The 22,497-nt window shown below is 51.5% G+C and overlaps 1 protein-coding gene across 2 annotated transcripts in view; it reads left to right on the forward strand.

Annotated features, from left to right (window-relative positions):
• Positions 1–22,497, forward strand: part of SMG6 (SMG6 nonsense mediated mRNA decay factor) — a 104,988-nt gene that overhangs the window by 8,025 nt on the left and 74,466 nt on the right. For both annotated transcript variants that reach the window (XM_030288064.4, XM_012568706.5), the window contains exons 8-10: positions 437–649; positions 15,016–15,077; positions 18,690–18,835. In XM_030288064.4, the coding sequence (XP_030143924.4) occupies positions 437–649; positions 15,016–15,077; positions 18,690–18,835 (421 nt within the window). The remainder of the gene's footprint in view (positions 1–436; positions 650–15,015; positions 15,078–18,689; positions 18,836–22,497) is intronic.

The following is a 22,497-nucleotide window of genomic DNA, read 5'->3' on the forward strand; positions in this document are numbered from 1 at the left end:
TGGGAGAGGCAGCCTTCAGAATGATGGTTTTGGGGTGGTTTGGGCAGCTGAATCTCTTGTTTCTGGGTCACAAACTGATGTAGCTGAGCTCAGCAAGGGCTGTCGGTTGCTGTGGTTTGCAGCATGGCCGTGGCATGCAATCATTGCTTTATTCCATAGGTGGCTCACACCCATGGGGACGGATAAGGGACACTGCAGTGCCTTTGTGCCCCGGGGAGTTACTCCAAATACAGCACAGGGGCTGCCACACGCTCCTGGGACTGGACACAGCTTTTCTTGTCCTGTGGTAGCTGGAGTTCAGAACCAAATTCTGGACGTGTCCATGGTCACTGTTGTTGTGAAGCAGGGGAAAGGACTGATTTTCCATGTACATTAAATGATATGCTTCCCCTGACCCTTGATCCCTGGGTGATCTGAACGTGTCCTGTGTCCCCAGTCCGAGCAGATGGAGCAGAGGAAACATCAGGTGCTGGATGTGAGCCCCAGCCGCCGGGGCAAGGGCAAGAAATCCACTCTGCGACAGGTGGGAGATGATGCCACCAGGCTGGAGATCTGGATCCATCCCTCCCACCCCCGCTCCTCGCAAGGCCACGAGTCCAGCCGGGATTCTGAGCAGGACAACGGGCTTGGGAACCTCAGCCCCAGCGACGTGAGTACTGCAGGAGGCAGCGGTTGGCTTCGGTCTCATGTGTTTGGAATGCAATGGAATGACACTGGATCTGTTTTGCTTTCCTGTTGCTAAATTTTCCAGTGTTTTGGCTTTCCCTGTGGGAGCTGTGCCTGGGTCAGGCTGAGGAGCTGGTGACCTCGTGCCTCTCGTGTTTAAGACATGTTGTTACCAACCCTTTCTTGGCAGCGCGTGCTGGCGTGGCTGATGTGGAACAGGAGAGAGGCACAAACAGAAGATGCTGTAAAATGCTGCTGCTCTGAGGGCTCTAACTTGGGTGAGGTTCCCGGTGGGAAATGAGGTCAGGTGCTGGAGACCAGGGTTAACAGTGACCCTGGCAGTCGTGAGGCTTGTTCTGGAAGTGTGTCACTTGTCCCATTGCCAGATGATCACTGAGAATGTGAAAACCGTGGTTTCAATTTCCATTGTAGGTGTTACATTTGCATAACTTGCTCTGCTGAGAGGCCAGACCAGCACCTTTCTTTTGCAAGAATTAAAAATATAATTAAGTGGTGGTGTCTCCTGTGAGCCTGTCCAGCTGTACCTTGCAGGAGGAGCACGGGTGAGCTCTGTTTGTCAGGCCCAGGAATGCGGGCAAAGGCAGTGGTGGTTGGGAGCTCATCCTCCAGGAATCTTTGCACTGCTCTGGCACAATTGACTTGCAAGAGAACTTGCCAGAGAGCTCTGGGCTGCCTGTCCTAAAATGGCTGTTAAGGATGTGAGTTTAGGAGAGCTGGGAGAACCTTCCCTGTGCACTGTGGGGCCCAAAGCTTCTTGGATTTGTGCTTCTGTAATGAGTTGGTGACTTCAGCTGGGTGGAACTGGGGTGAAGTCCTGGGGCTTTGAAAGATAAGCTCTGGCACGTTGCTGCAGCATTTTTCAGATGTTTCTGCCCTTGGTTATTTTCCCTCTCCTCAGCTTTTCTTCTGGGGACTTTTGCTTCCTCAGCATCACTGAAAGGAATGTGCCAAGCTTCAGCTTCTCCATCAATCACAGATGAAGCTGCTTGGCATGAGATGCTGTCAGTGTTTTTGGGGCACTTGTGGGGGTTTCTCTTTTGCAGTGCTGTCAGAGGAGGCAGTGTAGCAGCTGGCAAAGTGGGAGGCAGGGGTGTGTTTATAGTGCAGCACTTTGTGCTGGAGCTTCCCCTATCTCTGTTCAGTGGGGTCTGTGCTCTCTGAAGTGCAGCTTGTTGGCATTGTCTGTACACACTCTGACATTTACCATTAGTCTTGATTTCTTTCTGCTTGGAACATTGGAAAAGTACGAGCTTTCTGATCATGGAGAAGCCACACCATCAGAAACAGAATGGCAAAAGGGAGCTGAGGGCCTGGGTTTGGGCGCTGTTCTGGCAGCCAAGGTATTTATTCTCAGGCTGCCTGTGCCTACTGTGGGGCAGCACTCGAGTTGGCACAACTGCTTATAGGGCCATATCACCCAAAATAACCACGTGGAAAGGAAAAACCTTAAATCTGTGTCGCTGCCAAAGCTCCCGAGCTGTGAATCCGTGGGCTGGATGAAGACAGCAGCTCTTGGGGAAGCTCTGGACTCTTTCCTCGTTGAAGCTGTAGCCTCTTAGCCTGCTCCTCGCAGCATCGCGGGTTTTGTGGAGCTGCCTGGCTGGCGAGGAGCCGAGCAGCCCCGAGTTGCCGCTGTGTGGCACTGTTTGGCCTCGGAAGGGCCGTGCGAGGCCGGGACAGCAGCAGCAGCAGCCCCGGTGCTGGCAGCACCTCTGCCCCACATCCCCGGCCGGAAGGGAACAGCTCTGCTCCCAGGGGATGTGTGCCAGCGGTTCTGTGTCATTTTGGGGAAATGAGGCTAAATGTGTCATTGCCTGCCCAGTCCCTTCCTTGCCAGCTTCAGCTCTCGAAAAGGCAGGGCAGGCTGTGGTCTGTGTTGGCCCTGATAGCTGTGCTCTGCAGGTAGCAGAGCCTTATGGCAGCTGTTTCTGGGCCAGAGAAGGGGATTTTGCAGGGCAGAATGGGTAAGTTCAGATGCCAGCAGCAGATATAACACTGCAAGCAGAGATATCACATCTCTGGATGCATTCTGGGCAGGGTGTGGGAGAGAGGCTGCTTGCACCCTTCAGCCAGAGGCTGTTGTTTCAGACCCAGCTACGGTGGTTTGACTGTGAGGATGCTGGCTGTTTTACAGGTGGCAAGAAATCGACTGAGGATGTTTTCTATCCTCAGTGGTCACTGTCTTCACTGTGCAGGTGGTGAGGTGCCAGTCCTGTGATGTGACACACTTTATGAGGTGCTGCACGATTGCTCTCTCAGGACCTGCTGGTGTGTGTGCTGTCTCTGTCAGCACATCTTTACACATCTCTGCTTAGGACTCACTTCATTTTCCCTTATGCAGCTCTACACAAAGACCCCAAAATTGCTTTTTTTCAGGGTCAGGAGGCTACAGGCTGGAGTTAGTAATGTGGCATGGCAAGAGAGAAAAGGCCAGCTCAAACTGCAGCTATTTCTGGGATGAGGGAAGCGTGTGGGGCTGGCAGTTTGCCTTGCACTGTGCTTTTAGGTAGAGGCTTGGCAAAGCTGCCTGTTTCACAGTTTGCTCCATCCTCTTTTCTAGGAAGATGCAGAACTGGAAGAACACACCACCTGTGCACAGCAAGGGGTGTAAATCTGTGTTTGGCCCCTTCCCCTGTCACTGGATTTGGCACTGCTGGCACACAAGAGAAGGGACAGTTTCAGGGCGAGCTGAGGAGATGTTTGAGTTGCAGCCTGGCTGTTTTGTGCTCAGGGTTTTGGTTGTTTTGGCCACAGCCTTTTGGGGTTTCATTCTGTGAACGGCTGCTCTCTGTGGTCTCTTGTACGTTGCACGTTTCTGGGTGTGCAGGGGCAGGAGGGCCCAGGCTGACCCTTTACCTGGCAATATCTGGTCACTTTGTCTGCAATTCCAATGACAAATGCTAAAAAAGGAGGCTGAAAGCGTGAACAGTTGTTGGTGAGCTGAAGAGCTGAGCCTCTGCCATTTCTTCTCTGCCACTGGTTTCATTTGCCATGGGTCTGTATTAATCTTAAATCTGATAGTACTGTAAGCAGTTTGCTCTGCAGGCTATGAATTGGTAAAGTAAACAGGGCAAACGGGCTGTCAGTCTCTTGAGAAAGTGCTAATATTACACTGAGTTTGAGATTTTAATCACTCCTGTCAGGAAATGCTGAGTTAAGGTTCTCACAATTGCTGCTGCCTGCTGCCTGTGCTCTGCAGTAGACACTTCCTTGTGTTACCACGCAGCATGCAGGCACTAATAAAGATTGCTGCAGCTAAGATTAGGGTAGAGAGGTTTTCCCTTGGCAGGCCAGTAATTGAATAATACTTCTCTCCAGATGTCTGAATACTTCATCATCATTAAAGAATTAAGTCTCTTAGCCTCTTTGTGAGAGGTCAGCCTTGTAGAACCATCAAAAGTTTGATAGGGCCACCAGAAAAGCTCTTGGGAAAGCAAAGGCCAGAGTCAAGATCTGCTGTCACGGCCCTGTCCATCAGCTGCAGGAACATTCCCATTTTCCTCCAGCCTGCTGGTCAGGGATAGAGGTTTTGGATTTGCCTGATGCTGAGTGCCCCTGGAGCAACAGCCCCTTTGCAGTGGCAGGGAAATTGGGGTGGAATTATTAGCTCTGGAATTCAGAGCAGGTTTTAACTTTCATTTCTTTACCCAGACTTTCTTCTCAGCAGCAGGGAGTGTGGAACCCTGCACCAGGGTTTCCATGAGTGAGCAGTAAATACCACCATGAGGCAATTTTGGGAATGCATGTGCAGGAGCTTGAGGCTGCCCAAGCTGCTTCCTCAACAGAGGCCTCGTGTCCTTAGTGAAAAGGGCCCTGTCCCAGTCAGCTCCTGCACGTTTCACATCCGTTTTTCCTTGGTGATGTTTGTTGTTCCTGCTCTGTGCACTTGTTCCTCTTGGGCAGCAGCCACTTGGGTGACTGGGCTGGCTCCTTCTCCTGCCTGGTTTCAATCCATGCAGTTTTTCATCTGGTGGAGCTTGAGCTTTGCATCTGGAGGGATAAAAGCTCATTTTAGTCTGGTAGCAGTTGTGGTGGGGGTTTCTTGGCCCAGTCACACACGGGAGCAGAAGTGACCTGTGTTCAGAGTTGGGGCTGCCTGGATGTCACTGCCTTTATCCCTGGGAGTGTCTGGTTTGTTCAGAGGCTGTTGTGGTGTGAGCTGGGTGTCTCTGAGCATGGCCAAACTTTGCTCATGCAAATATACCTCACAGACACCCCTGTTTCTGAGAGCTTCCCCCTCCACTCTCAGCTCTTCCCCTCACCTTGTTACTCTGTTCCATTACACATGGCTGGAGGTAAGTGACAGGCAGAAGTGGAAATGATGTATTGCTGTAATGATGGTTGTTCTTCCATACAGATGCACAGAGAAGGAGCTGCTTGGGGAACTCATTATTTTTGGTGCATCCCTGCCAGGCTGGTGGGAGCATTTCTTCTCACTGCCAGCATGGTCGGGTGGTTTCACTCAGGACAGTGAAAGATTGATTTTTTTCTGTGCAGACTCCTATGAATAATCTTTGCTGGATGAAGTGCAGGGCTCCTACAGAGCTCTCTCATTTGATCCTTCTGTGGTGTCAGGTGGGCAAAGCCCTCAGAATGGTCCATTTTAGGATCTTTTGATCTGGAAAATGAGCCCAGGCAGCTGGGGCTGTACCTGTGGTTTGGATGGGCAGGGTGAAAACACAGACTTGCTGCCTTCCCCCCGCTGCTGGGGCATGGCTCCCCAAAAAGGCAACCCTGCAGGGTACACATGATGTCCTGTGGTGACTTTTGCATGCTTTTAGGGGTTTTTTAACCCAACACTAGGTGCTGGTGCAGAGAGTGGAGGGAATGGGACCCAGTAACCCAGCAGTGCCTGCACATGCTCTGCATGCTGCTGGAGCTGTTCCACACCAGTTAAAACATCTGAGCCCCACCAGAGCAGTGGTATAGGTGTGTCCCCAAAGGGAGGGAGTGTCCCCTTGGGTTTTTCTCATGGAAGGAGTCACACAAGCTCTTAGAGTGTCAGCACCATGTCACAGGAGGGTGGCTGGTGTCAGGAAGTTTGTCCCCTCTATGGTTAGATGCTCTCTGCTGTTGGAAGTGAGCGATGCTGTCTGAGGTGTGCTGTGTTCTGGGCTGTCCCTGCTGTCAGAGGATGGCAGTGCTTCCCCCAGCCTGCTCCTGATCCACACCTCTGCAGAGCTGCCAGCCCCTGCTGAGCCTCCATGCAGCACAGCAAGAAGCAGAGATGCTCTCTGGGGTGGGAATGCCAGGCACCAGCAGTCAGCTGAGGGCTGCCTTCCCTTATTTCTGGCCTTTATCCACCGCCCACATGACAGAACAGCAAGAGCTGTTGCATCCTTCATCTTTGTGCCCACAGCAAGACTTGACAGGGAGAAGTGTGGAGTTCCCTCTGTCCTGCCCTCATTTTCCTCACCCCCACAAGCTTGCAGGAAGCTGTTGGGTTTGGTTACTCATTCATGGAGGTCAGGACTAGGTCTGGGGTTTTTTTTTTCCCTTTGTGTTTAGGAAACAGTTTACAAACTGTTTTGAGCACGGGGGAGCTAGTGGCGTGTGAAAGAGGCTTGTCAGCCTCTTTACTGCTGGACTTGCATTAATTTTCTGCCCTGCCTCCTTTTCTGTAATCTCTTTCTTGGCTGGCAGCATGAGTATTTCTGGGTGCTTTCCCTTGCCTGTAACCCCTCTGCCTCCTGATATGACCTGGGCCACCAAACCACCTTGGGCTTTATTTTTACTCAAGCCGTTTTGTTTTGCGTGATGAGGTTGCTTTCTTTCCCTCAGCAGTGAGAAAAGTTGTCTGCAGAGGAAGTAAAAGAGTGCCAGGTTGCAGTTGAAACTGGTTAAACACCAAAACCACGCTCCTGGTCTCACTGGGTTTGAGACGTGACACTCAGCCATGCAGTTCAGCACTGGCTTTTTTTGCCTGCCAGTTGTGCACCATCCCTGCTTGCACTTTGTTTTTTTTAATAAATTGTGTTTTCACTTCAAATTGCTGATAAAAACCTTCTCAGCTGCAATTCCCGTGTTAGCAATCCAACCAGAAAATGCTGTTTCCACTTTGCCTGAGCTTGTGATGTTCTGTGGATGCTCAGTGCTGCTCCACCAGAGCCCAATCCAGCCTGTGCATTCATGTCATGTAGAACCCAAATGATCCTTTCCAGCACAACTTGACCTTTTGTCACTACCCAGAAAGTGAAGACTGAGCTATTTGTAACAGTTTCCAAAAGTTGGTGTTGATAATTTCACCCTCCCCGCTTCTTCTTTTTAGTTGGTGGTTTTATTTAGCTGTGGAGAACAAGGCAGGGACTAATGTTGCTGGAATGGGAGAGACCCTGGCATGTTCTGCTTCTGGCAGCAGGCATCTGGTGCTAATGTGTGTGGTGGATCAGAGGTGGGAGCACTACAAGGACATCAATGAGTTGTGCTTTGTGAGGGGCTCTGCTCTATCCCTGTGCTCAGACAGGCTGTGGTGAGGGGAGAGAGATTTCGTGTTCCAACAAGCTTCTCATACCCCAAAACCAAATACAATCGTCCAGAAACCGCCTTTCCCTGTCAGTCACTCTTCCCTCATTTCCTCTCCTGCTGGTGCTGATCAGGCAGGGATTTGTGTGTAACCAAACCCCTCCTGCTGCTGCACACGAGGCCTTTCTCAGAGCGCTGGGTTTGATGTTCCTGGTGCTGCACAGTGGTGTTGGGAGGGAGAGTTTGCACTTGAGATGAGAATGCTGCCAGAATTGGCAGGACTGGTAAAGGAAGTAAAATATCTTAATAGCAGGATTGGGAGATTTTCCAGAGCAGGGTGAAGGCTGTAGGCAAAGATTTCTCTTGAGATTTTTTTTTGTTGTTAGTCTAACCTTGATCTTTGTCTGAAGCTGGCCCAGGCCAATGTTTCCTGCTGTCTGTTGTAGACTTTCTGAGATTGGCACCTCATATCCCACAGCCAAACCTCTTAATTCTGCCATGGGGAATGTTTATTCCTCTTCAGTGTTGAATGAGGCATTTCCAGACAGGCTTCATCTCCACTGTGGAGGTGGGTACTAGGAAAGGAACTTCCTTCCGGAGGATCAGGGAGTGGAACCTGCTGGAGTCTGTGTCATTTCCTCTGTCCTTGGCTCTACTCTTCCTCCCCAGCAGATTTCACTGCTGCATAATTCAAAATGGAGAGGGAGATGAAGCAGGGTGGACAAGTACCTGTGGGAGCAGCCTGGCTGGGAGCAGCTCCTGTTGTCCCGGATGGGGAGCGTGGCTGGAAGAGTGGGGATGTGAAGGTTGCGTGAGATAATGCTCTCATCCTTCTGGAAGGCTCTGCCTCTGCTCAGCCTGTTGTCCAAATGTCTCCTCTCTTGGCCCAACTCCATGCTAAGCCTTTCAGAGTTCGATCTCTTCAGTCTTCACCCTTCTTAATTTCTCACATTATCTCCCTCCTTTGTGCTTTAACCCCACAAATAATCTACTCTGGAGTAGTGAAGAAGGCTGACAACACCCGGAGCTGCCTTAGCAGCTGATCTCTTACGACCAGAATTCATCATACATTTCTCTGTGTCAGTTTTCTGTCACAGAAAGGTGAATGCTGTTTATTCCTGGCAAACAGTGAGTGTTTGAGTATAAGCTGCTTTTGGTTGGGGCTGCTTTAGTGCACATGTGGCCTCCCCCTTACCTGCTGGACACAGAAAGCTCTGGGCTTTCAGTGCTTAACCAGATGCAGCCTTGAAGAGCTGAGCTTGTATCCTAAACGACCTGCAGCACCAGAGCCAATTTGTGAAAAGTTTTGGGTTGAAAGTGAACTTGATATCTCAGCTGAGGACTCTCTGGCGTGTTTGCATAGATTCAGAGAGTTTATGGTCAGCAGGGACCATTAGATCATCTAGTCTGATCTCCTGTATATCACAGGTCCTTAAATTTCACCCTGCTACTCCTATATGAAGCCAAATAACTTGTGTTTGGCTAAAGCAGTACTTCCAGAAAGACATCCAGCTTTGAGAATCCACCCTTTTCCTGGGGAGTTCATTCCAGTGATAATTGCACTGGTTTTGAGATGCTTTTACCTTATTTTCAGAGTGAATGTTACCGGTTTGTTCCCATACTTTGCTCTTCTGCAAGTGTAAAGAGCCCTTAAGTACCACGGAGGCACTTTACACCCAGCAACCCAGTCGCCTCCCAATCTTATTTTGATAACACTGAACAGATTGAGCTGTTGAAATTTTTCACTGCAAGGCATCAGTTCTAGCCTTTGAATCACTTTTATGGCTGTTTTTTTGGATCCTTACCAATTTTTCAGCATCCTTTTAAAAATAAGGGCACTAGAGCTGGCTGCAGTATTTCAGTGTCATCCCCCACAGTGCCATATTTAGATGTGAATGTGCTGCCCAGTCCCTGCTCTGCTTGCACATCCAAGGGAAGTGTTTAATCCTTGTTGCTGGACATTGCATCGGGAATTCAGCCATTGTGGTCCCTAAAGGCTTTGTGGAGAGGCTGCCTTGGGCACGATCTCCCGGAGACTTCATTTTCCATGTGGTGCCAGATGAATAACATGATATTTGATGCTGGAAACCCCCAGATTTTGAAGCTGTTATAATAAACCCTGTGTGAATGTTCTGTAGCCATCGTTACTTACTGCTCCAAACGGGCAGTTTGACAGCAGAATTTCCTTTTGTTGTTCAAAAATGTTGCTAGTGAGTCTTTACCATCCTCTTTCCATCCAGGTCAGTGAGGGTCCCTGAAGTCCTCTCTTTAAGAGGTTACTGAATCACTTTATTCGTTTAATGATAATATTTTTTCAAGAATGTTGCGTATTACTAGTTCATGGAAACCAAATTTAGATACAAGCTTGGTTGAAAAGGAAGTAACACACATATAAATATTATATTTGACCTGCTTTCATGGAGTTGAAAGTTCTGCTAAGAAATTAGTTACTAAATTATGTTGAATTTATTTAGAAGTCAGATACTTGTTCTGGAGCCAGTGAAGTTACCATAGTTTGATCTTTATGTTGCTAAAGCAGATAATTTTCTTCCTTAACATTTTTCCTCTCACCTGCTCCTTTCTGGGGTGAAGGAAGAACTCAAAAGCTCACTGCTTTTGCCAGGGAGCTTCTTAAATTCCTCTTTTTCTCTCGCTGGGTTGATGGCTAGTAGCTCTTATAGCCATGAGATGTGTCCTGGAGCTGCTGCACTGCAAAAGACCAGGGAGCTACAGGAATGTCTCAGTGTCTCTTTACCTGTAAATTAATTTTTTTTTATGCCTCAAGGCCATGATGCATCAGGGTTCCCTCTCTCTTCCATGTCATAGCAAATTGGATTTTACGTTTGTGCGGTGTCTGATGTTAAGTAGCAGGATTTTCACTGGAATTGCTTTTACTGCTACAGAAATGAATGTGTTTGAGGGCAGGACATTGCTCTGCTAAGCAGAAATCTGCACTAAACACGTGGCACGAAGCAGCCAAGGCAAGCCCTGTATCCATTTGTGGTTGCAGGTGGTATATGAAGAGAAGTGATTATGGTAATTAGCCCAGCTGGAATTTGCCCACAGCTCTGTGGGTACCTTGTAAACACTGCAAAAATGCCAGACAATTTTACCAGCCCTTTTGTCTCATCACCTTTATGTAGGTAGCCATTTGCACAAAACCCTTTCCACCAGCACTTTGGTGGGGTTAGACCTGTAGCAGTAAAAATTCCTCCTGGTATTGTGCCAGTCGAGCCCACTGCAGCATTCTGGGCTTTTCAGGAATCTCTGTATCAGTGTTGGACTGGGTGCTCTGAGAGAGCTGCCTGTGGAAAAAGAGGAATAATCTTAAAGTGGTATATCTAACCCTTGAGCTGGGAGTGAGAATATGGCACGTTTTGAGTGCCTGGATGTTATTTCACACAGTTCTCAGCAAGGAAGCTGTGCCTGGAAAAGCCTTACTGCCCAAGAAACCCTGAAAATATTTGGGATGAGTGTGGTACGTGTTTTGGAGCAGAGCTATGTGGCTCTGTGGTCTGTATCCCAGCCCCTTGTCACTGAGGAGACCCTTAGACTCAGGAGAACGTCCTGCTGTGCTCCAGGCCCTTGCACTCCAGTGGAGACAGCGCATTTGTTACAGGCAGTTTTGCATCTGGTCTCTTGATTAATGGACTTGTCTTTTGCAGCCTATTTTGACTCTGACACCGCTTTCTGCTCCACAGATGCTTTGCTGATGTTGAAGAAAGTTTGCCTCGCTTGATAAAGACCAGATCCTGGAATTTACTTCCAAACCTGAAGTAACAATTTTTAACTTGAAACGCTTTTTCCCCAGGAGTCACTTCTCCAGAATCTTTCCCTTATTTGGTGCCTCCTTCACAGCTGGGGCTGATGCTCAGGTGCCAAAGCTCTGTGCACTCCTTGCCTGGAGACAAACGGGTTCAAATGCTTCCCAGCCCTGATCTTGGCACTCCAATTCCTGTGCCCTGCAGTGGCATTTCCAGCATTGCTGTGCTGGGGTGGGGGACACCATTTTCAGCCTGGTCAGTGCAAAACCTGGAGGTTAAATGTTGCTTTCTTCTCTGCTGGCTGGAGACAAGGCAGACCTTTCCTGAAGCTGCCCGAGTGGTTCTGTGTTGCTGTCAGGCCGTGCTCCCCGCGGCCTCGAGGAGATTTGAGCTGGCTGTTCAGCCCCGTTGCTATCTCTGCTCTTTTAGCTGCTCCACAAGAAGTTGTTAGTCACTGTTGATTCCTTCCATGGCAACAAATCCAGTTGGGTTGGCGGTGAGGTGTGTGAATGCTCCCCAAGCAGCACTGGGCTGCTTCCTCTGGTGAGGTTGCCTCTTCCCAGGTGGATTTAGTCTGTCTGCACATGCTGACTCATGACAGCTGAAACAGCTGTTTTCAGCTTCAGGCACTACTGTGTGCAGGGACCCCTTCTTCTTCTTGACAGCTGGTTTGTTTTTGTAACTAATGCCTTCACTATATGCTCATAACTTCCATATCGGTGATGCCCTCTTTTCAGCTGGAGGGGCCAAAATCCAGTTTTTGACATAGTTTTGTTGTTGTATAAGCTTTTCTTAATGGGCTTTTCCCAAGTGGGCAACTGAGACAATCCAAATTTGGTTTCCTGTCCCAAGGAGCAGCGTTGCCCACAAAGGGCAGCAGTGTCAGTGTGCTGAGAGTCCTGGTCTGGCATCCTGATATTGGCATGAGGACCATTTTTGGGAAATCTTTGGAGGGGGCTGCTTTTGGGCTGCACAATCAGTGAGAAGTTGTTGTAGATCTCATGGTAGCACTGTCAGGGTAGTGAGCATGCTGACAGTGCTTTTGGGAAGTGTTCCTCTCTACCATGTGAATGCAGAGCAGCAAGTGATAGAACTTCCTCCTCTGTGCCAGGCTGCTCATGGAGGTCGCTGTTTGTGAGAAGCTGAGTTGGATGGGAGGAGCTGGGAGGGTTCCCAGAGGCTGAGGGACAGGTGAGTCAGTAGAGAAACAGTCATCCAGAGAAAAGCCCAGTCAAAGCAGCCCCATGGCCTTTGCATGAACCCGAAGATGAAAGGTCCAAAGTTGAGTGATGAGCTTGTCTAAACCTCAGGCTGTGAGAGAAAAAGTGGTGAAAATAAGTGTGAGGTGACTGCTTGAGATGCCACAGTGCTGGGGCACACAGGGCTCTGCCTGGGCTTGCTGGGGTTGTGATTTAAGTTGGCAGAGGCATGAAACATGCTTCATTCCTAGAGGCAGGTATCACATTTCCTAAAAACAATTATAAGTAAGCACATATCTCTGTCCCAGTTCTGTACTGGTTGCTGGGGAGTGTGACTGGGTTAGTCCTTGGGATTGTGAGTAAAAAGGCTGAGTATGAAACTTGCTCTGAGAAAATGGGGGTGAAGGCAATGTCCTGACAAGCCCTCCTGGAGCTGGGTGTCTGTGGACACCCTCTGAGCATGTCCCTGCTGGGTGTCACTTTCCATTCAAGGTGGGGAATTTTGGTTTTCACCTGCTGCCGGTAAAGTGTGGGATTGCAGAGCACTCTTGGGTCATGGGTGAATTTGGGCCTTGGAGGAAAATTTCTGCTTCAATTTCTTCTTTCCCCCACCTGCAGCCTGCCCATGAGTGTTGCTGTCCAGTAGAGATGGGTCAAGCCACGAGCTCCTTCTCTTTTCCATATTCTTCCTCAGGATGAAGAGCATGGACCCCCTCTTCCTCCTGTTGCACAGGGTCTTGTTATGGGGCAGAGCACTGCCCACCACCCCTCCAAGGCTCTTGCACCGAGCTGGGGGCTATGATTCCTTACATTCCTTAGGCTTTGTCTGTGTCAGGCTCTGATTTCAGCCACAGCTGGTCACAAACCAGCTTTTTGCCTCCACAAGCTGTTGTCAAAAAAAAAAAAAGACCTGTTAAAGGCTTCAAGCTCTCAATTACCATTGTGTCCTAAGGTGAAGAATCAGCTATATCCAAACTTCACTGGCAGAATGAATAAGGGCTTTGCTGTGCTGTCCCAGTATTCCCCAGTCTCTTCTGGGTTCCATCTGCAGAGTTAATAAAATGGTGGCAAATCAAGTTGAGTTCTAGTGGAAAGGGCTCTTTAGGGCAGCAGTAAAATAGTGAGTAAGCAAGAACCCCTTGCTGCGGGGGCCAGTTTAATTGGTCTGGCTTGTTTTATGAGACAGGTTTTATGTCTAAACTCGCACATGGCCCAGGAGCAGCTCTGCAGCAGGGCATCATTCTCCTGCATGGATCCTCCGGGAGCGCAGCCGGGTTAATTACACCTCACTGAAGGTGCAGAGCAGCTGGCATCAGTCATGGCTTGAGCCCAGGGGCTCAGCAATCGGGCTGGGAGGTGGCACCAGAGCTAGAATGCCAGTGACATCTGTCCCCTGCAGCCAGGCCTGGCAGAGGGCTCGGGAGGCACTGGTCAGTGCCTGCCCTGTGTCCTCTGGCATGTGCCCAGCTCTTGGCTGGGCACTGCCACAGCCCTGCCAGGTGATCTTATCCTCCCGCTGTGATGGAGGTGGGGGAGTTGAAGCTGTAAAAGCCCTGGGTGGATTGGAGCAGCGTGGTGGTGCTCTGGGTCGCTCCTGGTCAGCGTCTCCCTCGCAGCACTGGGGCCTGGCTTTTCTCAGCACGCTGAGGCTGTGCAGGCACAGGCGAGAGAGGAAAACCTCCTGCCCTGGGGAAGGTAAAAGTGAGGCCAGTCCACTCCTGCTGTGACACAGCCACCCCCAGGGCCAGGCTGAAGGAGTGCTTACCCACCCACAGCTCCTCAGAGCCGTGTAGATAAGGACTGGGAAAGCCCAGAGCCGTGCTGAGCGAGCAGAGGTGGCCTGGAGCAGTAGTAAGTAATTATTCAAGTCAGGTTTTGGAGTCAGGGGACCAAAGCAGGGCAGGAAACTGCCTTCACACGGTGTGCTGCAGCCAGCTCCCCTGTGTCCCCTTAGCTCCATGTCCACAGAATCATGGAATGGTTTGGGTAGGAAGGGACCTTAAAGACCATCTAGTTCCAACCCCCCTGCCATGGGCAGGGACAGCTTGCACTAGAGCAGATTGCTCAGAGCCCCATCCAATCTGGCCTTGAACACTTCCAGGAATGGAGCATCCACAGCTTCTCTGGGTAGTTCAGTAGCTGTTGAAAATGCAGGTCTCAGAGGCTCTGCTGGCACATCTAAACACTGTCTCTAGCAGCAGATAAGTGAGGGGGTGCAGCATCACCCCAATCCTCCCTGGCTTCTGGAAGCTGCTCCTGGCAGGGCACAAGCAAGTGTGAGTGCTGCTGCTGAGCTCTCTGTGCTGGCTGCTCTGCAGAAAAGTGCTGGGGAGGACATCCTGCTCCCTGTCTGCCTTGTCCAGCTGCTGCTGTGCCTCTGACACAGTTGGGAGCACGGAACAGGCTGCTGCTGGTGCTTGTGGGGTTGTGTTTTTCCATCCATGGGAATGCTGCCTTTGGAGGCTCCTTTTCCAGAACCACTTAGGCTGTGCTAAGTTTTGAATTGATGACACAGGGGTGAGGAGAGCTTTGCCTATCGATGCTTGGGGTGCAGGTATCAGATTTGGGTTCCTGGGGCGCCCAGGGTGCGGGGTTTGGCGTTCCCGGGGTGCAGCAGCCCTGTGCAGGATCGCAGGACCCGGCAGAGGGTGCTGTGTCTCCACCGCCTCTCCCAGCTCCGCTCCCAGCTCCAGCTGTTTGGCACTTGCCTCTGCCTCTGTGCATGATGTTTGTAAGAGTTTGGGCATGTCCATTTGGTTCCCATCTCCAGTGCCACCCCCAGCATCCAGGCCAGGTTCTTCTGTCACTGGGGACATTCTTAATTCACAGGAAATAGGAGAGAGTTTAATTGTTTTCTCCTCTCTCTTTTTTTTTTTCCCCCTTTTTTTTTTTTTCCCATGCAGCTGAACAAAAGGTTCATCCTCAGTTTTCTCCATGCCCATGGGAAGCTGTTTACCAGGATTGGGTAAGTGTGCAGGATGTTTATTTTATTTTCCTACATTACAAGTCTTTTTGGAATTTAATATTGTTAGCAACTAAGCTGTGTTTGGAGCTGAGGGCACAGGGTGTGAATTCTTGCAGGCCTGGCCTCCTGGTTCTTATTCTCCTTACCCGCCCTCCAACCCACACTGGCTGGAGCTTGGGCTTTTCCTTTCCCCCACCTCAAAGCCCATTCCTGCCCATGCCCCAGGACCCTCTGGCAGAAGCTGAGCTCAGATAGTTCACACACACAGGAGGAGGGATTAGAGGCTGTTTTCTCTCTCTCCCATCACCTAACTGTGCTCCCTCCACTTGAATTTCTGGGTTTAACCCCCTCTCTTCCATTGCCCTCACCCAGTGCAAAGGTGGCTCCTGGGGCTGTCAGTGGCTGTTGCCTGTAAGGATCACAAAGCCATCGAGGCTGACTGAAAGCTGCCATCCACAGCCTGGCAAAACAAGCCTTGCCCTTTATCTCCTCGCTGCCACTTCAGTGAAAGCCTCGTAGCTGAGAGCTGCCCTGGCTGTGGGAACTGGTTTGTACAAAGTGCCCTTGGCAGTGGCTCTCAGAAATGGGTTTCAAGTAATTGAACATCTCCTCTTGAAGCAAAGCAAGCCTGATCCCAGCCTGGGCTGAGATCCCAGCCCAGGGGACACCCTTATGACCCCGAGGGCAGAGCTCATCCTTGCAGCTGATGGGCTTCCCATGGAGCTGCCTCTGCTCCAGGGCCGGACTGGCCCTCGCTGTGTGGGAGCAGCTGCTGAGGAGAGACCCCATGTGGGTCTCTGGCAGTGGTGGTCTCTGCATGAGCCTGCCAGGAGCTTGGAAGCAACTGGAGTCTCCCGAGCTCTCTTGGCTCCTTCTGTCTCCTGTGGAAGCGCTGGCTACAGGTCACAGGGCTGAGAGGCCTTTTCCAGGCTGTGTGGGTGCAAAGTGACAGCTTGTCCCTGCTGGGAACAGCTCAGATCCTGCCACACAGCAGCACCTCAGCACTTGCTGTCTCTGGTGCTTACAGGGGTGACCACTCAGGAGGGACACTTTGGACCCTTCACAAAAAACAGGGAAGCAGGGGCTGGTGATTTGGTGGATATCAGAGTGTGAGAGGGTCTCTGCTGATCTCTCCCTGATTCACAAAGCACTGATTATCCACTCGTGGGCCACCAGGCTGGCCTGCAGCGAGGAGGCAGAGCTGGGTGTCCTGCCTGCAGGAAAAAGAGGAGGAGAAGTGCCAGAGCCCACAGAAGGTTCAGGAAGGTTCAGGGTCTGTGCTGGGGGGCAGAGCATCCGGGGAGCTGCTGGTCCCCAGCGCTGTGGGGCCGCGCTCGCGGTCGAGCTCCGGTTGAACGGATGCCAGCAGGGGATTAATGGGGATGTAGCAGAGATCAGTTGCACATTTGGCTCCTGAGGCTTTTGTGAAATTAAGATGCAGCGTTTCAGGCAGTTGCTTCCCAGGACAGTCATTTAGAAAACCCAAGTATGTTTAATGGTACAATATGCCCTGAAGTACTTAGAAGGGAACTAGAAAGTAATACCATGACACAGGAAGAGAAAATCGTCCAGCCCTGCTAAACAGCTTCCGTGCTTAAAATAGGTAAAAGGTGAGGAATAGCCAAGTTCTTTTTGGGCAGGATCTCTGGTGATTTATCTGGAAAAAATATGGAAAAGATGATGTTGTCCTAATTGGACTCTTGCTCCTAAAACCACAGGTAAGCAATTTATTAAAAGCTTCCGCTTGGCTCCTGACCTGCTGGTTCTGAGCTCAGTGGGGTTACTGCATGCTGTTCCAGATGTGCTGTGGTATCAAAGCACAGGTGGTGGAGCTAAGGAAGCCCTCACTCCTTGTTGTTGTTATTCCTTGGCAATAATCTTCTTCTCCTCAGTAACAACCCATCCTGCAAAGAGCTCCTCCATCCCCAGAGTGCTGTCTGCCCTAAGAGGATGTTGCTGGATACACTGGATGTGGTCTGAGATTTCTCAAAATTAGGAAGTCTTTAGAAGCAATCAGTTTGCTCTAATTCTCTGGCTGTGCCCCAAATCCAGGGAAGTTGCCTTTTGCAGGGAAAGCAGTGCGTTTGTACTGACAGAGCTGCTCTATTCTGCAAAGCTACAAAGTGCAAGGAGAATGTTTGTTCCAGCCCATGTTTTTTGGAAGGTAACAGAGGCTTTGAACTGCTCCAGCAAACAGTGCCCAAGGAGAGGGTACCCTGCTGGTAGGCAGACCCAGGTGGTGAAAATCACCCACGAAATATGGCTAAGAAGAAAGCCATTTCTGTCTTTAAAAATAAAGCTGTCGCTGTCCTGAAGTCTGTTGGGGAAGCCCAGCAGAATTGCCCATGTGGGTTACCAGAAGTGGCTCATTAATCCAGCCCTTGGTAATATCACAAGATCTGAATCTCCTGGGGGGAAGATAGAGGAAATTGCTGTGGAGGTCCCTGAGGTCGCCTGCCCCAGCTCCAGATGCCTCACCCTCTGTGGGTTTTGGCTCCCTCACTCCCATGTGGGCACTTGATAATGTCACTCATAAGTGGTGTGGGCACTTTCTGGGAGATATTCAGTCTGCTGGGTCTGGCTGTGGCTTTTTCTAGTGTAGGAACAGCAGTCAATACAGCAAACTCTGCAGAGGAGGCAGTGGGACAGGAGGACCTCCCCCCTTAGTAGTTCCCAAGGTTTTGGGCAGCTTCTTGGTTATACAATTGTCTTCATAGGATACCAGGTGAGGACTGCTCTGGGCAACCACACCTCAGTCATTTTTGGGGTTTGACCATGCTCTTTGCAATAATTTCAATTTTTCACCCCACTTCAGCTGGGAGATTACTGAGGATCCAACAGCTTTGATAAGTGACCTCAGCTAATTCCCTCAGCGATGAAGAGCGGGATAAAGGTGTCAGATTTCCGTGGGCGCTTGTGAGTGGTGTTGAAAGCTCACCCCATCCCCAGCCGTGGCCCCGCAGCCGCCGGCTGCCGTGTCCTGACGCGCGACAGCGGCGCTGCGGCTGCGGGGACCCGCTCCAGCTTTGCCACTGTCAGCAGCTCCACGAGTCAGGGAGTCCCTGTCCTGTGGGGCTCGAAGTGATGAAGTTTAGGGGCTCAATCACAGTGCTGAGGAGTGTGTAGCCCGGGGGGAGACAGGGCTCGGTGCCATGGGATCCGATGCTGCAGCGAGGAGTTCTGGAGGAAGCCCGCTCTGGCCAGCATTCAATGCACTGGAATTGCCACATCCGCAATGTGGCACCAGTGTGTGCATTTTGCTGCAGCCTTGGGAGTCCCATGGGCTGCTCCTGGTCCAAGTGAGCTGCTGGCCCCTTGGCATCTCTCCCAGATTGGTAGAAGTCAGTAGAAAAAAATGGTTGGTCAGAAATGACTCATAAAGGCCGTGTTTTCCTGCCAAAAGAATGCTGCCTGTCCATCACAGAGCAATCCCTCACTGCCCTCTCTAAGGAAGCAGCCTGCACCTTCATTCCCAACAGCTCCTGGCTGGGAGACAGCACCCCAGGGATTCCCCCTTCCCCAGGGGATGTGACACGGGCTGAGCCATGCCCACCTCCCAGCCCTCATCTCAGGGCACAGCCTGCTCTCGACAGCCTCTCTCTCTGTCTGCAGGATGGAGACTTTCCCTGCGGTGGCCGAGGAGGTCCTGAGGGAGTTCCAGGTGCTGCTGCAGCACAGCCCCCCTCCCATCGGAAGCACCCGCATGCTCCAGCTCGTGGCCATCAACATGTTTGCAGTGTACAACTCCCAGCCCAAAGGTACCACGTGCTGCTGGAGGGGAAACTGGATGGGGATCAGCCATTCCCCACGTGGAGAAGGGTGGGGGACACACCAGATGGGGAGGTGGGAGTGGTGGTTGGATGCCTGTGGGTGTCAACACAAAGGGACCTTGGCTGGGCCTTTGGAGCTGGCTGAGGTGTCTGAGGAGTGAGGAGGCATTGCATCCCCCTGGAGCCTGAGTCATCAGCACAGAAGGAAGATGCTGCTTTATGGCTCTGCCTTCCCAGCGTTTAGGCTGGGCTCTGCTCAGTGCCTGTGCTGGCACCAGGAGGGCTGGGACAGTCTCAGAGGTCTCAGCTGTTGGCTCTGGCTGCCTGTGTCCATGCAGGTGGGTGGGGGATGTGATGCCACTCTCTGAAACACCGGGTTGGAGCCCCTGCTATAATTCAGAGAACACAGATCTAGTGTTAATTACTCTCCTCCTCTCACTTCCTCTATCCATCCAGCAGCCTGGATGGTCTCTGCCATTGACAAGTTTAATGTGCCAGGCAACAGAGGTGCCACCAAACCAGAGCCTCTTCACTGAGTTTAAAGTGATGCTTCCAGGGATTGTACTTTTCCCTGTGTCCCCTCCAACACGCACTCAGCAGCAGGTACCCAGGTCTGCCTGAGCTCTGAGTTTGGGAGCAGGGATGAGGCTGCTCTCCCTGGGTGGCAGGAAGCAGCATTTTGCATCCTGGTGCCTTAGGATTTACACCCCAAATATGAAGGTCTCCAGCTGGTGGATTTCAGCAAAGGCCAGCATGTGGGCGATCAGCTGAGCCCCGGAGAGCTGCTGCTGGAAGATCCCTCCCATGTGAGCCAGTTGGCCACTGCTCAGGCTGGTGGTCAGTGGCCAAGGTCCAGCTGATGGAGCAAACAAGCACCAGTTGGAGGGCTGGGAAGTGGCTCCTGTGTGCTGTGCCTGCCTTGCAGGCACTCTCCTCTCCTGGAGGGAGCTGTCAATCCCACTGGTGAGGCAGCCATGCCCTCCTGCCTGCCAGATGCCAGCCAGTGATGGCGTGTTTATCTTTGAGCTGCAAAGTACTTTGTGATTATAAGCAAATGCCGCTGCGTGACAGTAATTATTGTATTCATAATATTAATAATACCCCTGGTAGGTGAATTAATAGTGGTGTCTGTTCCACAGACAGGAGCGGGTGGGAAGAAGAGGATGAAATTTGTCTGGGATGGATGGCAAGCCCCTGTGGCAGAGCTGGAAGCAATCCCAGCTCTCAAACCACTGGGCTGTGCTCGTCCCTCCGTAGCCGAGTTGTGGATGTGTGTGAGTGACGGAGGGAGTGCTTTTTATCTCATGAAAAATAAGTATTCTCAGGGATTTCTGCCTCCTGTGTGGGTAGCTGCCAGCTGCTCCCAGCTTTCGGATCTCTGGAGAAAGCAAACCCGTTCCTGCCGGGGCTGCGTGCGGAGCAGGTGGCAGCACTCGTGGAATGCCTGCAGGTCGGATGGCACCACGGCTGCCATCTGATGCCAAGGGCCCTTCAGGGATTTCCCTGAGGGCTCTTTGCTCTGGTGACCCTGAAATATCGCTGAGAGTGTTGCTGGCAAAGCAAACCCTGCTGTCAGCACAAACGCCCCGGTGGTCTCGGAGCGCTCGTACGCCGAGTGCTGGCACAGCACAGGTTGGGCACGCTGCCGACGCTGCCACACTGGGGAGAGCTGGGTGCAGATGGAAATGGAGAGCAGAACAGCAAAGGGTCTGGAGTTCAGAAGGAAGGCAGGAATGCTGGAACAATGACAGAGTCCCCTGCATGGAGCGAGGGCGCTGGCTCGCTCCCCGGCGTGTGGGCTGCTGTGGGCAGAGGCCTGGCGGGAGCGCGGCAGGAACGCTGTCGGGAAGGTGCGGGGCTCCATTTCCCAGCACATGAGTCACCTCCCTGTGCTGCAGCAGCAGGGGCAGGGCAGAGCCAGGGGGCTGAGCCGCCCCTGTGGGCCTGTGGGAGGCTGGCAGGACGCAGGGAGCAGTCCCACCCTGCCTGCATCCCAAATTGCCAGGAAGCATTGCTGGGGAGCCGGCTGTAGTCAGAGCTTGGCTGTGGCCACTCCACAGAGCTGGATGTAGCTTTGCAGTTGGACCAAACAGCCTCTGGAGATCTCCTCCTACTGCAATCCTCCTGCAAATCTGGGAGCAGAGCATGTCTGTGTCCTTCCCATCACATGGGCCTGACACTCAGTTTGCAGTAGCAGGAGGAGATCTGTGGGTTTGGGGCTGGAAGGGAGGTCTGAGCCTCCCTTCCCTGCTCTGTATTTCCAGCTTTGGAGCCCCAGCTACTCCTGAGAAACTTGTAAATGTGCTTGTTGCTCCATGTCTGGTTTGTAACAAGTCCCTGGTGCCGAGATCCAGTGGTGCTGGCAGTCATGGTGTGGTGTCACTGGCATAACAGTCACAATGTGGGGAATTCTATGAGGAATTCTATAAAATTCTTAACCCCTGAATAACTTTTAAGTAGAGAGTCAGGCATTAAGAAAAAGGAAAGTCAACAATTAAATGCTGTGTTAAGCACCTGTTCTCCCTCTTCCTCAGGCTTGCACCAAACACAATCCTGCCCCATCTCAGCCTCAGTTTCTCTCATTTTTGGACTGTGCTTGGTCTGTCCCAAACCTTCACTGAGGCAATGGGCAAGACAGGAGGCTGGGACTCATGCATGATAGTTTATATCTGCTTATCTTTGCCTTTTTACTCCTATTCTTTTGCTGTGGTGTGGGTTGGCTGTGACCCCTCAGGGGTGCCCCTGTCCTGGCACGTGTCCACCTGTGGGATTTGTGACATATCCTCCGTGTCTCTTCTCCCAGCCACGGCCACTTTTTCATAAACCAGCCAACCGCAAGGTCACCGTGTGCTCTTCTGAGAGGGTGACTTTTTTTGTGCTGTGTTTAAACTGGTTTCAAAACCAGCCAGCTGTGAGCAGCACGTGGCATTTCACATCCTCCTCCCACGCAGCTCACTGCTGTGGTTACCTGAACCCTGCAGTGGGTGCCAGGGCTCAGGTGAGCACAGGCAGGGCTCTGTGGCCCGTGCCCAGTGCAGCTGAGCTGTGTTTGTCCCCAGGGACAGCACCAGGCATGCTGGAGCTGGTCTCAGCTGCCTGTGCAGCCGGGCAGCACTGGGAAGATCCTGGGAGATGAATTGGATCTGTTGTTTTCTCTGACAAAGGAAGCCAAAGAATTCCCACATGAAGCGCATCCCCTGCTGTTCAGCATCAAACAGTGTGTTCCTGCTTTGTCCAGGGAGGCATGCAGCAGTGAGGGTCCCTCTGACCCGGCTGCCTCCTGTCAGGAGCACTTCAGGTGTGAAAAAGCTTCTTGCAGACCTCAAACCCATGGGGCAAGCAGTGCCCACCTAGGAGAGGGAGGCAGACAGAGGTAGCCACTCTACATGGCAGAGATTTGAAGTTGCTGGTGCTTCCCAGGATGGGACATAGGTGACTAACCAGTGTTTTGGGCCATCCTGGGCTCTGGCTGGGGCGGGGCCATAGTGGGGTGGCCCATTTTAACAGTTTGGTAGCCATCTGCACAACCAACTCACAGAGAAGTTTGGATCCCTTTATCCCGACCACAAACACTCCAAGAATTTTAATTTTTTTTTAATTCTGTAATTTGGGGAAATAAAACTCTGGTTTCTGAAAAGACTAATTGAAGC

Source organism: Taeniopygia guttata, chromosome 19 (genome assembly GCF_048771995.1).
Source record: "Taeniopygia guttata chromosome 19, bTaeGut7.mat, whole genome shotgun sequence".
Lineage (NCBI taxonomy): Eukaryota > Metazoa > Chordata > Aves > Passeriformes > Estrildidae > Taeniopygia > Taeniopygia guttata.